We start from the raw sequence: 17,524 nt of genomic DNA, 5'->3' as shown, positions 1-17,524 counted from the left end.
TAATGAATCCGACTAGGAGCCATGAGGTTGCTGGTTCGATCCCTGCCCTTGCTCAGTGGGTTAACGATCCGGCGTTGCCATGGGCTGTGGTGTAGGTTGCAGATGTGGCTCGGATCCCACATTGCTGTGGCTCTGGCGTAGGCCGGTGGCTGCAGCTCCGATTCAACCCCTAGCCTGGGAACCTCCATGTGCCGCAGGAGCGGCCCAAAGAAATAGCAAAAAGACCAAAAAGAAAAAAGAAAAAAAATGGGCAAAGGGGAGTTCCTGTTGTGGTGCAGTAGAAACAATCCAACTAAGAACCATGAAGTTTCAGGTTCTATCCCTGGCCTTGCTCAGTAGGTTAAGGATTTGGCGTTGCCATAAGCTGTGGTGTAGGTTCCAGACGTGGCTCGGATCTGGCATTGCTGTGGCTGTGTTTTGAGGCCAGTGGCTGTAGTTCCGACTGGACCCCTGGCCTGGGAACCTCTGCCAGTAGACTGCCTTTGAACTCGAATTGTAACATCAACACTTCCATATGCCAGGGGTGCAGCCCTAGAAAGACGAAAGACAAAAAAAATAAAAAATAAATAAATAAATAAATAAAAATGGGCAAAGGCAGCTGCGGTGTTGATTGTAGCTGCAGCTTAGATTTGATCCCTGGCTTGGAAACTTCCATATGCCACTTGGTGCTGCTGAAAAAGAAAAAAAAATGAACAAAGATCTGACTAGACATTTCTCCAAAGGTATACAAATGGCCAATAAGCAAATGAAAAGATGTTCAACATCACTAATCATTAGAGAGGAGTTCCTAATGGATGCTGATTGGAGGCATCTCTGCAGCATCAAGATACAAGTTTAATCCACAGCCTAGGTCTGATCCCTGGCCTGGGAACTCCAAATGTCACAGGGCGGAAACACACAAACACACACACAAAGACCCTCATCATTAGGGAAATGCAAATCAAAACCACAGTGAGATACCATTTCACAACCACTAGGATGGTTGGTAGTAAGAATAAATAAATAAATAGGGGAGAGAGAGAACAGAATAAGGAAAATAAGCGTTAGGATGTGGAGAAATTTGGACCCTTGTGCATTGCTAGTAGGAGTAAAAAATGGTGCAACTGCTGTGGAAAACAGTATAGCAGTTCCTAAAAAAATTTAAACAGAATTAACATATGATCCAGCAATATATACTTCTGAGTATATACTAAAAAGAACCGAAAACAAGGACTTAATTGATATTTATCTACCAATGCTCATAGCAAAATTATTCATAATAGCTAGAAGGTGTAAGCTATCCAAGTATATCCATCAACAGATGAATGGATAAACCAAATGCGTTAATACAAACAATGAAATATTACTCAGCCTTAAAAAGAAAGGAAATTTTGACGCATGGTACAATAAGGATGAATCTTGAACTAGTGATTATTGCACAACAATGTGCATATACGTAATACCACTGAACTTTATACCTAAAAACAGTTAAAATGATAAATTTTATGTTAAGTATTATCTTACCTCTCCCACTCCCGCCCCCTCACATACACAGGCCTTTGCCTGCCCAAGACTTTTTTTTTGTCTTTTTAGGGCGGCACCCATGGCATATGGAGGTTCCCCGGCTAGGGTGCGAATTGGAGCTACAGCTGCCAGCTTATGCCACAGCCACAGTGACACAGGATCCAAGTTAAGTCTGAGACCTACACCACAGCTCACATCAGATCCTTAACCCACTGAATGAGGCCAGGGATCAAACCCGAATCCTCATGAATACTAGTTGTGTTCGTTACTGCTGAGCCATGACAAGAACTCCCCTGGCTAAGACTTAGAATAACTTTTAGGCCCGCACGCTCACATCAGCAGGCAGTGGGCTGTGAAAGCCTAACTCGGGAGGTCGTACTTCTCAAAGCCCATCTATGATGTGGCCATGGAGGATAAACAAGCCAAAGGGCTCAGCCAGGAGCTGTGAAGACAGTGCAGAACAATGGACAAAGGAGTCTCTCCTAGAGCAAATCAGGGCTCATCAAAGAACTTTCCCAGCCAGGGAAGAAGGCTTTGACAAGTCTGAACATTAGGGATTCAGAACTGTTTGGAACAGCGACTGTTACACATCTTCCATTCTTTCTCTTTCCAAGTAAGAGTTTATATCAAGGTTACCCTCTTCTTTTTTTGGTGTCCTCACCCACAGCATATGGAAGTTCCTGGACCAGGGATTGAATCGGAGCCTCAGCTGCGACTTATGTCACAGCTGCAGCAGCAATGCTGGATCCTGTAACTCATTGCACCAGGGTTGAACCTGTACCTCCATAGCATCCCAGGCCACTGCAGTCAGATTCTTAACCCACTGCACTGCAGCAGGAACTCTGAGGTTACCCTGTTCTTGCTCTATCATTATATATTTTGTTTGTGGGGTATGGATGACTTGGTTCTTTATTTTTTTAATATATTTTATTTATTTATTTATTTATTTATTTATTTATTTATTTTTTAATTTTTTTAGGGCCGCACCCACGGCCTATGGAAGTTCCCAGCCTAGGGGTTGAATTGGAGCTGTAGCTGCTGGCCTACACCACAGCCACAGCAACACCAGGTCTGAGCCACATCTGTGACCTACACCACAGCTCACAGCCACGCCGGATCTTTAACCCACTGAGTGAGGCCAGGGATTGAAACTGTATCCTCACGGATACTAGTCAGATTCGTTTCCGCTGAGCCACAACAGGAACTGCCATTTAAAAAAATTTTTTTTTGGCTTTTTAGGGCCGAACCTGCAGCACATGGAAGTTCCTAGGCCAGGGGTCAAATAGGAGCTGCAGCTGCCAGCCTACACCATAAGCATAGCCATGTGGGTTCCAAGACTCGTCTGCGACCTACACCACAGCTCAAGGCAATACTAGATCCTCAACCTACTGAGAAAGGCCAGGGATCAAAGCCGAATGCTCACAGACACTAGTCAGATTCGTCCTCACTACACCACAACAGGAACTCCCGACTTGGTTCTTTAGTTCATAATCACCTTAAGGAACCATATATGAAACGGATTGAGATTTGGAGCTGAATATAGTGACTAGATGGGATTTGAGATTTTCTTCCTTGAGAAGAATTGTGTTCTCTCTGCGAGAAGGACAGAAACAGATATTTGACTCAGAAAGACAGACTGAGGCAGACTGTGACACACAAATAGCTGTGTTCTCTTCTTCCTAAACCTGAAGCCAGACTTCACTTCCCCCAGGGTTGCCAATTTAGCAAATAAAAATACAGGTTGCTCAATTAAATTTGAATTTCAGATAAACAATGAAGAATTTCTTAGTATAAGGATATCCCATGCAATATTTGGAACATAATTATACTGGGAAAAGTATTTGTCATTTACCTGAAATTCAAGTTTAACTAAGCATCCTGTATTTTATCTGGCAACCGTACTTCCCAACCTCCCTCAGAGATAGATGTGGCCATATGACTGAATTCTAGCCAGCAGCATGAAAGTAAAAATGATGTACAACTCTTCCAGGTCTGCCTCCTTCAAACCTCTCTGCCAACAGAGGACTCTGAGCATCTAGAGGAGGGCAGAGTCACAAAATGGAAGAAGCCAGGCTCCCAAATGATCTGGTGGAACAAGTATCCCTCCCCAAACCTGAACTAGACTATTATGTAAGCAAGAAAGAAACTTTTACTATTAAGCCACTGAATTTTGGCAGTTGTTATAGCAGTTAACCTACTCTGAATAAGATCCCTAGGAGTTCCCATCACGGCGCAGTGGTTAACGAATCCGACTAGGAGCCATGAGGTTGCGGGTTCGGTCCCTGCCCTTGCTCAGTGGGTTAACGATCCGGCGTTGCCGTGAGCTGTGGTGTAGGTTGCAGACGCGGCTCGGATCCCGCGTTGCTGTGGCTCTGGTGTAGGCTGGCAGCTACAGCTCCGATTAGACCCCTGGCCTGGGAACCTCCATATGCCGTGGAAGCAGCCCAAGAAATGGCAAAAAGACAAAAAAAAAAAAAAAAAAAAAAAAAGATCCCTAATCCTGAAATTCAATAGCTTCTCTCATCCTTTAACCTTGATAGCAAATGACCTTGGAGTTCCTGTTGTGGCACAGTGGAAACGAATCTGACTAGTAACCATGAGGTGGTGGGTTCAATCCCTGGCCTCACTCAGTGGGGTAAGGCTCTGGCGTTGCCATGAGCTATGGTGTAGGTCATAGACGTGGCTCGGATCCTGCGTTGCTGTAGCTGTGGTGTCGGCTGGCACCTCCAATTCAACCCCTAGCCTGGGAACCTCCATATGCTGCGGATGTGGCCCTAAAAAGACAGGGGGAAAAAAAAAGAGGAAGAAGAAGAAAATTCCCACCCAAACTGAGCTCTCCCTGTCCTGTTCTGCTTCCTGCCCCCTATACTCATCCTCTGCCCTTAACTTTCAAATCCCACTTGTCCTTCTATGTCCAGCTCAAAGGCCATACCCCATAAAGTCATTTTAAGTATTCCAAGCTAGAAGGGATCTCTATCTTGTATGAATTTACAGAATACTTACTCTGTACCACTCTTACCTTTTCCCAAGCATACAAGTAAAACTTTAATTCATCCTCATCATAAAAAGTTCAAGTAGGAGTTCCCATCCTGGCGCAGTGGTTAACGAATCTGACTAGAAACCATGAGGTTTCGGGTTCAATCCCTGCCCTTGCTCAGTGGGTTAAGGATCTGGCGTTGCCGTGAGCTGTGGTGTAGGTTGCAGATGCGGCTCGGATCCCACGTTGCTGTGGCTCTGGCGTAGGCCGGTGGCTATAGCTCCGATTCGACCCCTAGCCTGGGAAACTCCATATGCCGAGGGAGCGGCCCAAGAAATAGCAAAAAGACTAAAAAAACCCAAAACAAAGAAAACCCAAAAAACAAAACAAAACAAAAAAACCAAAAAGTTCAAGCAGAAAGATGTAGAGCAAGAAGATTGTCTCTTCATTCGCCAGAATTTATAACTTTTTTTTTCCTGTTATTAATGTTCCTGTGTTTCACATAGAAACTCTGACAGCTATTTGAGGACAGGCGGCATGGAGAGACATTTTTATTCACCTAAAATAGTCATTAATAAACAATTGGTGAAATAATCCATTTTCACATCCCATGAGCCTGCACACACTACATTTTTAGATGAAGGTGAGAGGGTCTGATCAAGAGAATAAGTGATTTTTTTTTCCCCCAGGGGGACTGGTAAAGACCTGTCAAACACTCCCTCTCCTCCCACCTTCATTAAAGAACAACAAAAAAAAATCTACTTCTAGGTACATGAAGCGTCTGGTTTCTGTTTTAGCTGGGTCTCAAAAGGAAATGACTTTTCTCTGAAATTGTAGACGCCCAACCCAGCTGCAGCATTGTTAGAACTCGGGGTAAACAGGAAGCTTCCTGCCTCAGGCCCTTCATGTCCCTCTCCCAGACTATTAAAGACTGTTAATAGGATAGTAAAAGGACAGCTGCTGGCCATAAAACAGCCCATTCCTTAGATCCTTAGAGACCAGCAGCTAGATTCCGCCAAGGTCAGAGAGAAAATTGCGTCCATCTCCAGGTCACACTAGGTGTGCCCACCTAGCTGGGGTCCTCAGTTATCTCCTCTGTGATCAGCTGTAACCAGAATGGTTTTTGCAGAATGCCAGAGCCATTTAGTTCCTTGGTATTAAGAAGAGATGCCCTTTTATACCATTTCTGGTCCTTGAAATCACTTATCTCTGGTGCTGATGAGATCTAGTAGGAAGGTAAAATTCCGACTGCCAGCACAGTGAAATCACCCCCTACCGTGTGGAGTTTGAGTCACCTCTTCCAGTAGGGGAACAATCAGTACTGATTATCCCCCAAAAAGAGGCAAAGAGGAGAATCCATGAGCGCAAACAATCTAGTGCTGCTACCTCTACAATAAAGAGCTGAATCAGGCAGAACCTCAACTCTTCCTGCACCCAGGATGGAAGTCCCCGGATTTGCAGCTGTTGGTGAGGAGGGAGGAAATAGCTTCTGCCAACTGGAGGGACACTAGGGCAGAGGTGATCGTCTTTTGCCAAGAAGGGCACTCGGGTTCCTTGGCAGAAGGCAGAGGGCTGCCCTGATCTGTGTGTACATTTTCAGAAGCATTTGACTCTGGACCAAATTGTCTCAGCTGTGCTAAAGCTGGGGCAATGGATGGGAAATGCCTATTGGCCCGGCTGACTGGGAGCTCCAACAGAGGGTGCTGGGGCTCGGCCAGGAGCTTCCCTTCAGCTGGCAAGTTTAGCTTTCTGTCATGGTCAGAGGGAGCGTGTCAAAATTCCAATTCTCAGGGCTCTCCAGAAGCTGCTTATGATTACCTTTCTATTTTGAAGTTTCTGCTTGTTGGAATTTTTGGCTCAAATGGAGAATGAGTGGTGATAATGCAGAGCCTCTTATCTAGCTCAAAGAACGAGAAAAAATACCTCAGCAAGGGTCAAGTTTTACTATTATTATAGAGACAGGCCCATAACCAAACAGGGGTGAGGAAGATACTATTTCATTCAACCTTGGACTTAGCCATCATTTATCAATTCACGCTGTTGTGCAGGCTCCTCTGACCCTTGTCTACCAATCAAGCAAGCACAGGCATTTGGGTTGGGCTGGAAAACTGGTCACCACACTGATCATTTAGTTGCCCCAGGGAGGTTTGCTTACACAGGACAAGGAGCCTTATTTGCCAAGCGTCACTGCTCTCCCTCATTCAAAGGAAAGATGACTTAAGTTAATCCTCAGAGCTGCACCCAAGAAGGGGGAGTTTCTTCTAAATGCTGGAAATAGGAGAACTGGATATTTTCTCCAGTAGGATAGTATCATTTCCCTTAGTTTCAGAAGAGGTAACTCAGGCTCTGAAAACCCTCCCAAGGTCATACAGCTAGTAAGGGGGGGGGCGTTTACTGGGAGGACCAGAATCCAGGTCTCCTTCCTTCTCATGCAATGTTCTTACCATGACTTTTTCTTCCCCAAGTAACTTGTATTATTAATTTTTTGGTATCAATTAACCTTTCATGTCCAAATATAGTGTGGATGCAGAGCACGTGGTAGCACCTCAGCCCTTAATTTGTATTATTATACTTAACCCACTGAGCGAGGCCAGGGATTAAACCTGCATTCTCATGGATACTAGTCAGATTTGTTTCAGCTGGGCCACGATGAGAACTCCCTTTCTTTTTTAGGGCCGTACCCTCGGCATATGGAAATTCGCAGGCTAGGGGTCAAATCGGAGCTGCAGCTGCCGGCCTACACCACAGCCACAGCAGTACCAGATCAAGCTGCATATGTGACGTGTTACACGGCAGCTTGAGCCAATGCCAGTTCATTAACCCACTGAGGGAGGCCTGGGATCGAACCTGCAACCTCATGGATACTAGTCAGATTCTTAACCAGCTAAGCCACAACAGTAACTCCTATATTATTTTTTAAAAGGCTGAAGCTCCCTGGTAGCCTAGCAGTTAAGGATCTGGTGTTGCCACTGCTGTGGCTCAGGTCACTGCTGTGGTGCAGGTTGGATTCCTGGGTCAGGAACTTCTGCATGTGTGTGCATGGCCAAAAAAATAACAGTAATAAAATAAAATCGAGTTCCTGTTGTGGCTCAGCAGGTTTCGAATCCAACTTGCATTCATGAAGATGTGGGTTTGATCCCTGGCCTTGCTCAGTGGGTTAAGGATCCGGCGTTGCCATGAGCTGTGGTGTAGGTTGAAGATGTGGCTCGGATCTGGCATTGCTGTGGCTGTGGTGTAGGCCAGCAGCTGCAGCTCCAATTCGACCCCTGGCCTGGGAGCTTCCATATGCCCCAGGTGCAGCCCTACAAAGTAAAAAAATAATACTAAGTAAATAAATAAAAGAAAATAAAAAGGTAATTCATTGCAGATATAACTGAAAGTTGTTTAATTTGCATATCTTTGTAAGATTTCTCATATAAATAAGTGAACAAATCATGGCAAAAATCATCAGAAACAATGTCCCAAGAAGTTCCCATTGTGGCTCAGTGGGTTAAGGACCCAACACTGTCTCCATGCCACAGCATAAGTCATAGATGTGGCTCTGATCTGGTGTTGCCATGGCTGTGGTGTAGGCCTCAGCTGCAGCTCCAATTTGACCCCTAGCCTGGGAACTTCCATAGGCGGAAGATGTGCCTGAGAAAAGAAAAAAAGAAACAATGTCCCATTTAGAAAAGATGGTCCCACTTTACTTAGTACTGCCCCTCAGCTGCCCTCCACCATCACATGTGAACTATTCCCAACTTAGCAGTTAGAGCCTTTGATGAAATTTACATTTAAATTGATATGTGGGTGGGTGGTAAGTTTAAGAGGATCTCTGCCATGGTTGATAGACAAGATAGATCTAGGTGTACTTTAGACTTGCAGTAGGATTTCTTCATTTACAGAGAAAACAGTTTCTACTCTAAAATCTGCCATGGCCAGGCCCAGAAGGGGCTCTCTAGAGGCTCGCACTTCTCCCGTTCCCAACCAACCTTCAAAGAGAGAGAGAGGGTCTAATGGATAAAAATTCCAGGGCAGCACAGGCAGCCCCAGAGTGTATGTGTACTTTCAGATCCTAGTTAAGTCTGCTTCAAGCCTGTCCCCTCAGTCTCCAGGTCATGTCCAAGGCAGGAAGTTGCAATGTAGGAGTAGTCCCAGGAGCCAGTAAGTCAGGAAGTAGCCTAGAATGCATCGTGTGACCAGAGAACAAGCTTTCCAGTTGTACAAGAGTCCCATGATAGAGTTTCTGGGGACCTTTTGTCCTGGTGGAAAGTCTTCTGCAAGAGGCTTCCAAGGCACAGTCTTTAGGGATCTCAGCGGTGGTTCTCGATCGTGAAGCAAGTGAGCTGAAAACCAGTATACAATGGGAGTGGAGGAGCACAAAAACCTGGTGAGAACCTGGAAATTATAAGAGGGAGGGAAACCCACATGTTTATTAGAGTGTCACTGCCTCAAACTGGTGAGCCTGGGGCTTCCCTGCTGCTGAGTGATATAGCTCCATGACTACTACTGTATTTCACTGAAAAAGAAATTCAGTAGAGGAGTTCCCATTGTGGCTCAGCAGTAATGAACATGACTAGTACCCATGAGGAGGTGGATTTGATCCCTGGCCCTGCTCAGTGGGTTAAGGACCCAGCGTTGCCATGAGCTGTGGTGTAGGTTGCAGATGCAGCTCTGATTTGACCTCTAGCCTGGGAATCTCCATACGCCTCGGGTATGGCCCTATTAAAATTTTTTTTCAGTAGACCTTAGGATCTTCCTTATAAAGCTGTGCATGACACCAACCAGATGACTGCAGTGCTACAAATAAGCATAGCTACAGACTAATTACCATGATAATAGTCCAACCAATACTAAAAACTCAATGGGTGGGATCTCTAAACCTTAGGCTCAGACATGGGACTTTGGGAATCTGAGGTGGGTCCCTCATCCCACAGGAACAGCAAAGCAGAGGGACAGGGGCAGGGGATCCTGTGGTGCAATACTGTCCGTCCTGGGGGCGTTCGGAGCCAAGGCTCCAAATGGCCTCCCTCATCTATCCTGGAAACCCTAAGCTTTGCTGGTACTCACTCTAGTAGCTAATCCAGCTACAAACTCAGAATGCTACTTTCTATTTCTCCTGTGTCTCTTATTCACATAGTTCAGAGAACTTTACAAACAGCCAATGTGCGCCTCCAAGAGGCAGAAACTGCCAAGGAGTGGCCAGCATGGAGACAAAAAGGCTTCCTTGGGGTTCTGTTGAAAGTGGGGCCATAACCAGGAATAGCAAAAAAAATAAAATAAAATCTGTGATCAAACCTTTCCCATCCCTCTCTAGCCTGATCACCAATCAAACACTGCACAAGATATTGCCTCTGAAAATGGAGCAGCTGCCAGAGCTCAGAGTACCTCAGAAAGTCAACATTCCAGCAGACATTCAGGGCAAGGTCCCAGAGACACCCTCTGTGCTTATTCCTGTAATTTCCTGTAACTCAATCAAATCAGGTCCTTTCACAACTCTCATGGCTTTGCACATGCCCTTCCACTTGTCCAGAATGTTCTTCCTCTGCTTCTTAAATGGAATTCCTTCTTACTCAGGACCCAAACTAAATATGATGTCCTTCTCACTTCCTTCAGCCAGTTAGCTACTTTTTCCTCTGGGTTTCCATGATACTGCACCTCAAAATAGCAACTCCTCTTCCATCCCACTACACCATAACTTTACCTGTTAAACGTCTGCTGTCTCTCCATTTGGACCATGAGACCCAGTAGGGCAGCAATCTTTTCTTTCTTTTCTTTTTTTTTGTCTTATGTCTTTTGAGGGCCGCACCCACGGCATATGGAGGTTCCCAGGCTAGGGGTCTAATTGGAGCTGTAGCCACCGGCCTGCACCACAGCCACAGCAATACAGGATCCGAGCTGCGTCTGCGACCTACACCACAGCTCATGGCAACACTGGATCCTTAACCCACTGAGTGAGGTCAGGGATCAAACCTGCAACGTCATGGTTCCTAGTTGGATTTGTTAACCACTGAGCCAAGACGAGAACTCCAGCAATCTTATTCATGTTCTATCCTCAGTGGTCTAAACCAAAGTCTGGCACTAAAAATACCCCCAAACAGTTGCTGAATGATTAAGTTAGGTAGAGGGCACTCAAATGGGAGAAGTTAGTTGTCTTCCCTGTCCCTGACTAGGGGTTTCACAAGTATTCACACCTTTTCCCAGCCAGGAGTTCACCTCACCTGGACATGCATGCACAGACTGCCAAACAGCAGCAGCACTGCAGCGTGGACCAGGTACACAAACACCCGAGGACTGAGGAATCCAGGGTCAGGCTTCTCTAGGCTCTTATTGTTCTTATTCCTTTGCATCCCAAGCGTAAGGCAGAGCCACGGGTGGGTGGTCACGTAGGTCCAAGTTGCCCAGGCAACCAGTACAGCCATTGGTGCAGCCAGGAGAAAATTTGGCACCTGCTTAAGTTCATAGTATCTCAAAAAGCCAACATTCCAGTAGATGTCCTGGACGTAACTGTATACTAGGGGAAGTTTCCAGGAGCACCAAGGTGGCTCATTTCCCTCAGCGACTCGGTAGCCCTTGTCCAAAGCTAACTGCAGCAAGGGCTTAGGGATGGGGTGGGCTGAGCCTTGAACACAGAACTGGGTATAGGCATAGTACTGGAAGAGGCCAAAGGGAAGGCCAAGTGAGAGGACTGACAAAAACACCGAGCCCATCAGCTTCAAGAGCTGCCTCAGAGGATTCCGCATCGTGAGAGAAGAGAAAAAGCCTTGGCACTGAGAATGCACGAGGAAGCCGACGTTGACCAGCCCATTGGCGCGTACACCAGTGGCAAGGGCAAAGAGAAGTCCACTAGTCCAGCTTCGGCCCCTTTCCAGCTGCGCCATGGCACTGAATGTCAGGAGGGCAAACAAAGCTTCTGAGTAACCAGCTGTCAGGAAGACATTGGCAGGACTGAGGCAGAAGAGCAGTGCTCCGTAAAAGGCCTGGCGGGGACAGTGCAGAACCAGACAGCCCAGGTCATGAAGTGCGAGTGCAGCCAGCACAGAGAACAAGGAATTGAGCAATGCTACTGAGATTAGTAGGCAACTCCGTAGGCTCAGTAACCCCCACAGGGGTCTCAGCAACTCAGTCCCCACCAACAGGACCAGGGGGAAACCAGGGAAGAAGGCAAAGTTGTGCTCATACAGGTAGCCATGCTCAGCAATGAACAGGAAGTGTTCAGCATCCCAGTGAGACAGACCACCCAGGAGACCTTCTACAAGTTGGTCCACAGAGCTGGAGGGGCCAAAGCGAGGAGGCGAGAAAGCTTCTGCACGGTGGTCTGGGATGATGGCATTGAAGAAAGCCTGTGGGACAAAGGAGAACCAGTATTTTTGTTTAATTGTGTAAACTAAAATTACCATCTTAATTTTTTTATTTCATATTTTTTTGCTTTTTAGGGCTGCACTTGCAGCACATGGGGAAATAGCAAGAAGAGAGCAAGTGAACAAGTGAGCTGTATGTGTATGTATGGTGGACCATGTAATCGAAGTTGGGTAAGAAGAGGCGCGGAAGCCATGAGGTGGGTGAGGGACAGTGAAACTGTGGTAGAACCAATGGATCATAAGTCCTGAGGGAATGGAAGAACCATTAGAACTGGGGTAGTGGAGGGAGTAAGCTGGAAAGATAGGAGACTGTGGTCAGATATATCAGCTTTTTTAATATTGAAAGCACCAAGAAATAAATAGCAGTGCTGGAAAGAGCAACAGTGAATCAGAAGCTAAAACCTTCAAGGAATGAAGAGGAACGAGCTGTCACTAACAGAGATGTCAGCAACAATGAAGGGGAACTGGGGATATAACCTGGTGGCATGAGCGTTAGAGCTGGAAGGGGAGGGAGAGAGGGATAATGAAATAGCATTATTATTATTAAATGTCTTTTTGCCCCATTAGATTGTCAGCTACTTAAGGGAAAAGAGATTGTGGCCTTTTATACTCCCACCTAACATAGTTCTATGAACAGAGAAGGAACTTAATAAAATTTGGCGGTTGAGTGAACAGTATAGAGGATCGCTTCCAAATCACCATCTGAGTTAGAACCCAGCTGTCCTGGAACGCTATTCCAGATGCTGAGTCACAGTACTGCTCCTTTAGTTCTGCCAATCACTCAGCTGATGCTGGTTGAAAGCCATTATCAAGTCAGTCTTCCCAGACTGGCATCAGGAGTATAACTTCATTTTTTAAGGCTTTTCTCTTTGTGGCCAGTTTCTTTATCAGGCCACTTCAAACTGAAAACAAGTGGGACAGGGGTGACAGACAACAGGCCTAGTCTCCAAGTTGAAGACACTTTTAACTAAGCCTGGGACCCAGCAGAGCCTGTTATGCCTCATGCAGTGGGGGAGGAGAGAAGAAAGGAGTTTTCCACAAAGAAACCAGCTAGGAGCCTCAGAGAGAATGTGCTTGTGATGAAAGGCACACATAATATGCTAATAGAACATTCCTAGGGTGTTGACATACATTCAACAATAACAGATACTGAGGATCTACTAAGCACTGGGCACTGTGCTAGGCTCCATATATAATTCATAATATGTGAAGATTGATTAAAATATGTACCAAGCGCAGCCTTGAAAGGGAAAGGGCATTACAGAAGGGGAAATGCATTCTGGGGGGCGTGTGGGGGTCAGAGAGTAAGGGGACACAGCTGGGGGAAGAGACGGAGACAGTGCTGACTAAACAAATATATACACATGGTCTCAGGGCAGTGTCACCTCTCCCCCACTCAACCGACTGAGACACAGTGCTCAGTCTCCTGGTCAGGGGACCCAGGGCAGGGTTTGAGCTGTCATATCCTAGAGACATCTTTGGTCACAGAACATCATGGTCTGATGGAAAGACCACTCGTCTGGAGTAAGGAAACCTGGGGTCTGACTCTGGCCCTTCTCTAAACTTGCCTTGTGACTTTAAAGAGGCAGTTTAAGGAGTTTCTTTGTGGTGTAGTAGGTTAAGGACTTGGTGTTGTCACTGCTGTGGTTTGGGTTTGATCCCTGGCCCAGGAACTTCAACAGGCCGTGGGCGTGGCCAAAGAAAAAAGAAAGCATTTAATCTTTCTGGGCCTCAGCTACTGTGTGTGTAAAATAAGGATGAACAGACCATTTGTAAGAGTCTTGACAACTTTTCAGCTAGAAGGTCTAGTCTCTTTTGTTCTAACCACATAGAGGGGCACATCTACGGAAGTGGGAAGAAGATGAGGCCTATTCTTAGCATCTAGCCCAGTCATATGGCAATAGCACGTTCAGGACAAAAGATCAGAGACTGACCTGCAACACCAGAGTCAGGACACGGCAGCCGACGGCAAACCCCAGCACCTCTTTCAGGGATGGGTCCAGGGGCCACATCCTCTCACCACCAGGAATTCAGAGGGGCTGCTTCCAGGACTGAGCTCCTTCAGGCTTCTAAACTCCAAAATGCAAGGAAGAAATGTCACACATGGGCAGAAAGTAAATTCTTGACAGCATTCTTCATGGAAACCCCTCCTTCGGCATTATTATGGGAGACTTAACCACCCAACTGCCCAGATGAGCGGGGAGGCGTCTTGAAGGCAGAAGGGATCACACTGAATTCCTGTAGGGAAGTTACACGATAGGCATGAAGCTGGAAAGTTAAGCTCACAGAGAACCTTTAAAGCCTGTTTAGTGCCCCTATGCAGGAACTAAAGACCTGGATTCAAGACCTGGCTTTGTCACTCATGAGTTCTCATTTAGTCCTTCTGAGCCTCAGTTCTCTGGGTATAAAATGGGATCAGAATATTTTGCCTGTCTCACAAAATTGTCATGACGGCGAAATAGACTAAAGTTGTGAAAAAGTACTACTAAATCTATATTGTGGTTGCTATTATTTGGTGTGTGCCCTTTTCTTCTTGCCCAGAATAATAAACTAGGTCCCAAACCAGAGTCCCCAAAGTGGGGCATGGAACTGAACTGGAAGACCATAATGACTACACACTCTAGTTAAGCTCTCTGATGTGTGTTCAGCTGGTCTGTTAAATTAAGTGGAGAAGGAAAAGAAAACCACCACTCAGCAGGACTTCAGCCAGCTCTCATTGCTAAAACAAACTTAGAGGGACGACAAAGTTGACTACTACGGATGGAGAAAACTGTTATTTCCCATCTCTTTGTTGGAATGGCAGCAATGCATAAACAATCACAAAGCCATTCTGAGGAAAAGAATGCACTTGAAGGCTTTTTTTTTTTTTTTTAACAATTCCTTGAGCTCAAAGAGTTAGTAATGGTTCCTACAGAACCAGCTGCAAATAGAACAGAGGGCAAGAGCATCAGAGGCAGCTCATCAACTTGGGGTGAAGAATGAACCCTAAAGAAAAAAATACTTCAACTAAGAAATTAGGAGTTCCCGCTGTGGCACAGTGGGTTAAGAATCCGACTGTAGCCACTGGGGTTGCTGTGGCAGCTAGTTCAATCCCCTGCACTGCCCAGTGGGTTAAAGAATCTGGGAGTTCCTGTTGTGCTGCAGCAGAAACGAATCCAACTAGGAACCATGAGGTTGCAGGTTTGATCCCCAGCCTCACGCAGTGGGTTAAAGATCCAGCATTGCCATGAGCTGTGGTGTAGGTCACAGACGTGGCTCAGATCTGGCGTTGCTATGACTGTGGTGTAGGCCAGCAGCTGTAGCTTATTGGACCCCTAGCCTGGGAACCTCCATATGCCATGGGCGCGGGCCTAAAAAAGCCAAAAAAAAAAAAAAAAAAAAAAGAATCTGGCCCAGGAACTTCCATATGCCACATACGTGGCCTGGAAAACTTTTCTTTCCAACTGGCTAATACCTATCAAACTTTTAGGTATCACTTGTTTCTGGAATTCTTCTCTGACCCTCACTAGACTATGTGATATGCTCTCGTTACACTCTGCCTGGTCATCTTTATTGCTGTTGCTTATTTACGTTGTTTTATGAGGGCAGGGGCTTTTGTCCATTTTGCTCCTAACTATACCCTCAGGGCCTAGCATTACAAACAGGCATTCTGAGCCTGTGTTCTGACTGAGTGGAGCTGGCAAGAACTAGATACAGCTTCACCAGTTCATTGGCTCCGGATACAAAAATCACTGCTCCGAGTATTCCTCCCACCATATCTCACGTTGAGAGCAAAACGACAGAAGTCACAAAAGCCACAGGAAAATAATACAATATCTCCAGAAAAACCTGCCATGAGCAACAGTTCTCTTTCCTCAGCACAAGGGGGCGCCTGTTGCTTACTCCATCACCAGGAGGCCAGGAGGAAGGGAGGGGCTCCCAACGCCAAACGGGTTTGCTCATCAAAATTCAGTTCAAAAGCAAGCTTCTGAAATCCCCAGAGAGCAGCGGTAGTTTGTGAATCTACCCAACAGTTCCAATATCTGACTCGCTGAATCGAAAGGATTCGCGGGAACAGGCACAGCCAGCCTCACACGTCCGCTGGTTGCCTATCCTAGCGTTTATTCACTTTTTCCCTTCTTTCACTTCCCACCCACATGCAGAGGAGTTGGGAACAGAAGAGCACGTAACCCACCTCTGCCTCTTCACCAGGCTTCCATTCTTCCTTTCCTCTCTCTAGAGTCAAGCTCTAGACCCAGCGACAACAGAAGACGTGCAGCCTACCCTTAACTTACAGGTAAACCGAGTGAAAATAAAACCAGTGAGCTCCCTCTCTGCTCATTGAGGGCCTCACTTCCCAACAACCCCTCTAACGAAATCACAGATTCTGAACTGGCAGGGCACTTAGAGAGCAACCAGTTTTACCCTGTTTTCCTGTGAGATAAATATGCCCAGGGTAATAAAATCTCCAGAGTTTTTCCACCAGAGATCTCATTACACCCCATGAGGCCTGTGTAATTACAATCGCCATTTTATGGATGTGGAAACTGAGGCTCGCTGGGGTCAGGTGGCACAGCCAAAGCAATATTTAAAGAGAATGTCTTTTCTTTTCCTTTTTTTCCCTTCTGAAACCTCATAGTCTACCAGCCCTCACTCCTGCCAAAAGGGTTGCAGTCTTCCAGAAACTGGATTACAAGCCGGGTCTCCAAGCCCAGTACTTGTCTGACAGCGCAAGCTCTTGCTGTTTGTACTCAAGGCAGGGAGGGCCCAATCTGGGCCGATAGGAAAACCTGTGGAATTGGAGCCCTAGTTTCTCTGGATAAGATTAACATCCTCTGTGGGGTAGGGAGGTCGCTCTGACCCAAGGTCCTCAGGACCAGAGGTTTTGCTAGCTGCCGCGAGGCAGAGGCCATCTTTCCCAAGCCCAGCCGGGTCCGAAGCCCGTTCTCGCGTTCTCCTTTTCGGACGTAGTCCCAACCAGGGACTGGGCATCTCCTCTCCACAAAGGGGACACGGCTCAGCGGTTAACTCCCGAGGGAACCGGTGGGGCCCGGTCCGGCCTAGGGCCGGAAGGCAGGGGCGGGCTGCAGGCTGTAAAGGAAGAGGCGGCACTGGGAGGCCGCTATGGCGGAGGGGCGGGGCTCCTCGCTTCTCGCGGCCTCCGCCTCATTTCCCTCGGCCTCCGTTTGACAACTTCCCTCCCCCTGGAACTCCTAGGCTCCCAAGCTGGCGCCGGGTCCCCGGCACCCGCTGCTCTCAACCTCCCAGGCGGGGCCCGAACCTTAGCTCGTCCATCCGGGGCCCCGAGCGGTCGCGCCTGCGCACTGGCTCCGCCGATGGCGGCCCCGCCCCGCTCCTGCCGGGATTCTGAGCTGCCCCGCCCCCCTCCGCGGCGGCCATGTTGACTCCGGGCGAGTGGGGCGGGGACGAAGGATCTCGCGGTTCCGCGCCAACCCCACCCCCACCCCACCCCCGCATTGGCACCTTCCTGCCTTGGTGACACCTGAGGAATTCCAACTCCTCAAGCCCCTTCCCCCGCCTTCATTTAGCCCGTCGGGGCTGCTGGCTTAGAGTCGATGCTCTTGGCCCAGTTCCGCCCCGCAAACACCAACTGAGTTGCCCTGTGGGCCGAGGCTCTCGGAGTTGGGGGCTGCCCTGCGGCCTCTTCGCAGAAGCCCGAGCCGCACTTTCCCTGCTGTTCGGCAACAACAGGTCAGCACAGGGC

General features: G+C 47.3%; 1 protein-coding gene across 4 annotated transcripts; it reads right to left on the bottom strand.

The window, feature by feature from the left end:
• Positions 7,842–17,183, bottom strand: PIGV (phosphatidylinositol glycan anchor biosynthesis class V). Of its 4 annotated transcripts, none has more exons than XM_005656059.3 (5): positions 17,081–17,177; positions 15,995–16,089; positions 13,755–13,889; positions 10,681–11,802; positions 7,842–8,857 (listed from the first exon to the last, which is right to left on the bottom strand). In XM_005656059.3, exons 3-5 carry the CDS (start codon positions 13,830–13,832, stop codon positions 8,576–8,578), a joined length of 1,482 nt encoding a protein of 493 aa, XP_005656116.1. In that variant the 5' UTR covers positions 13,833–13,889; positions 15,995–16,089; positions 17,081–17,177; the 3' UTR covers positions 7,842–8,575. The 4 variants fall into 4 exon arrangements, with proteins under 4 accessions (XP_005656116.1, XP_020951291.1, XP_003356269.1 ...); XM_021095632.1 differs by having other exon boundaries at positions 10,681–11,384; positions 11,709–11,802; positions 15,995–17,088; XM_003356221.4 differs by lacking the exon at positions 15,995–16,089 and having other exon boundaries at positions 17,081–17,183.

The sequence above is a fragment of the Sus scrofa genome, chromosome 6, assembly GCF_000003025.6.
Source record: "Sus scrofa isolate TJ Tabasco breed Duroc chromosome 6, Sscrofa11.1, whole genome shotgun sequence".
Taxonomy (NCBI): Eukaryota; Metazoa; Chordata; class Mammalia; order Artiodactyla; family Suidae; genus Sus; species Sus scrofa.
Note: the sequence above shows the minus strand (reverse complement) of the source record. Positions and strands in the feature narration are given on the sequence as shown.

Coding starts and splice junctions, on each gene's coding strand:
- PIGV (XM_003356221.4), bottom strand. CDS start 13,832: ATGTGGCCCCTGGACCCATCCCTGAAAGAGGTGCTGGGGTTTGCCGTC. Junction 11,803..13,754: donor TCCTGACTCTGGTGTTGCAG/GTCAGTCTCTGA, acceptor TTTGTCCCACAG/GCTTTCTTCAATGCCATCAT. Junction 8,858..10,680: donor GTCTGTGCATGCATGTCCAG/GTGAGGTGAACT, acceptor TATAATTTCCAG/GTTCTCACCAGGTTTTTGTG.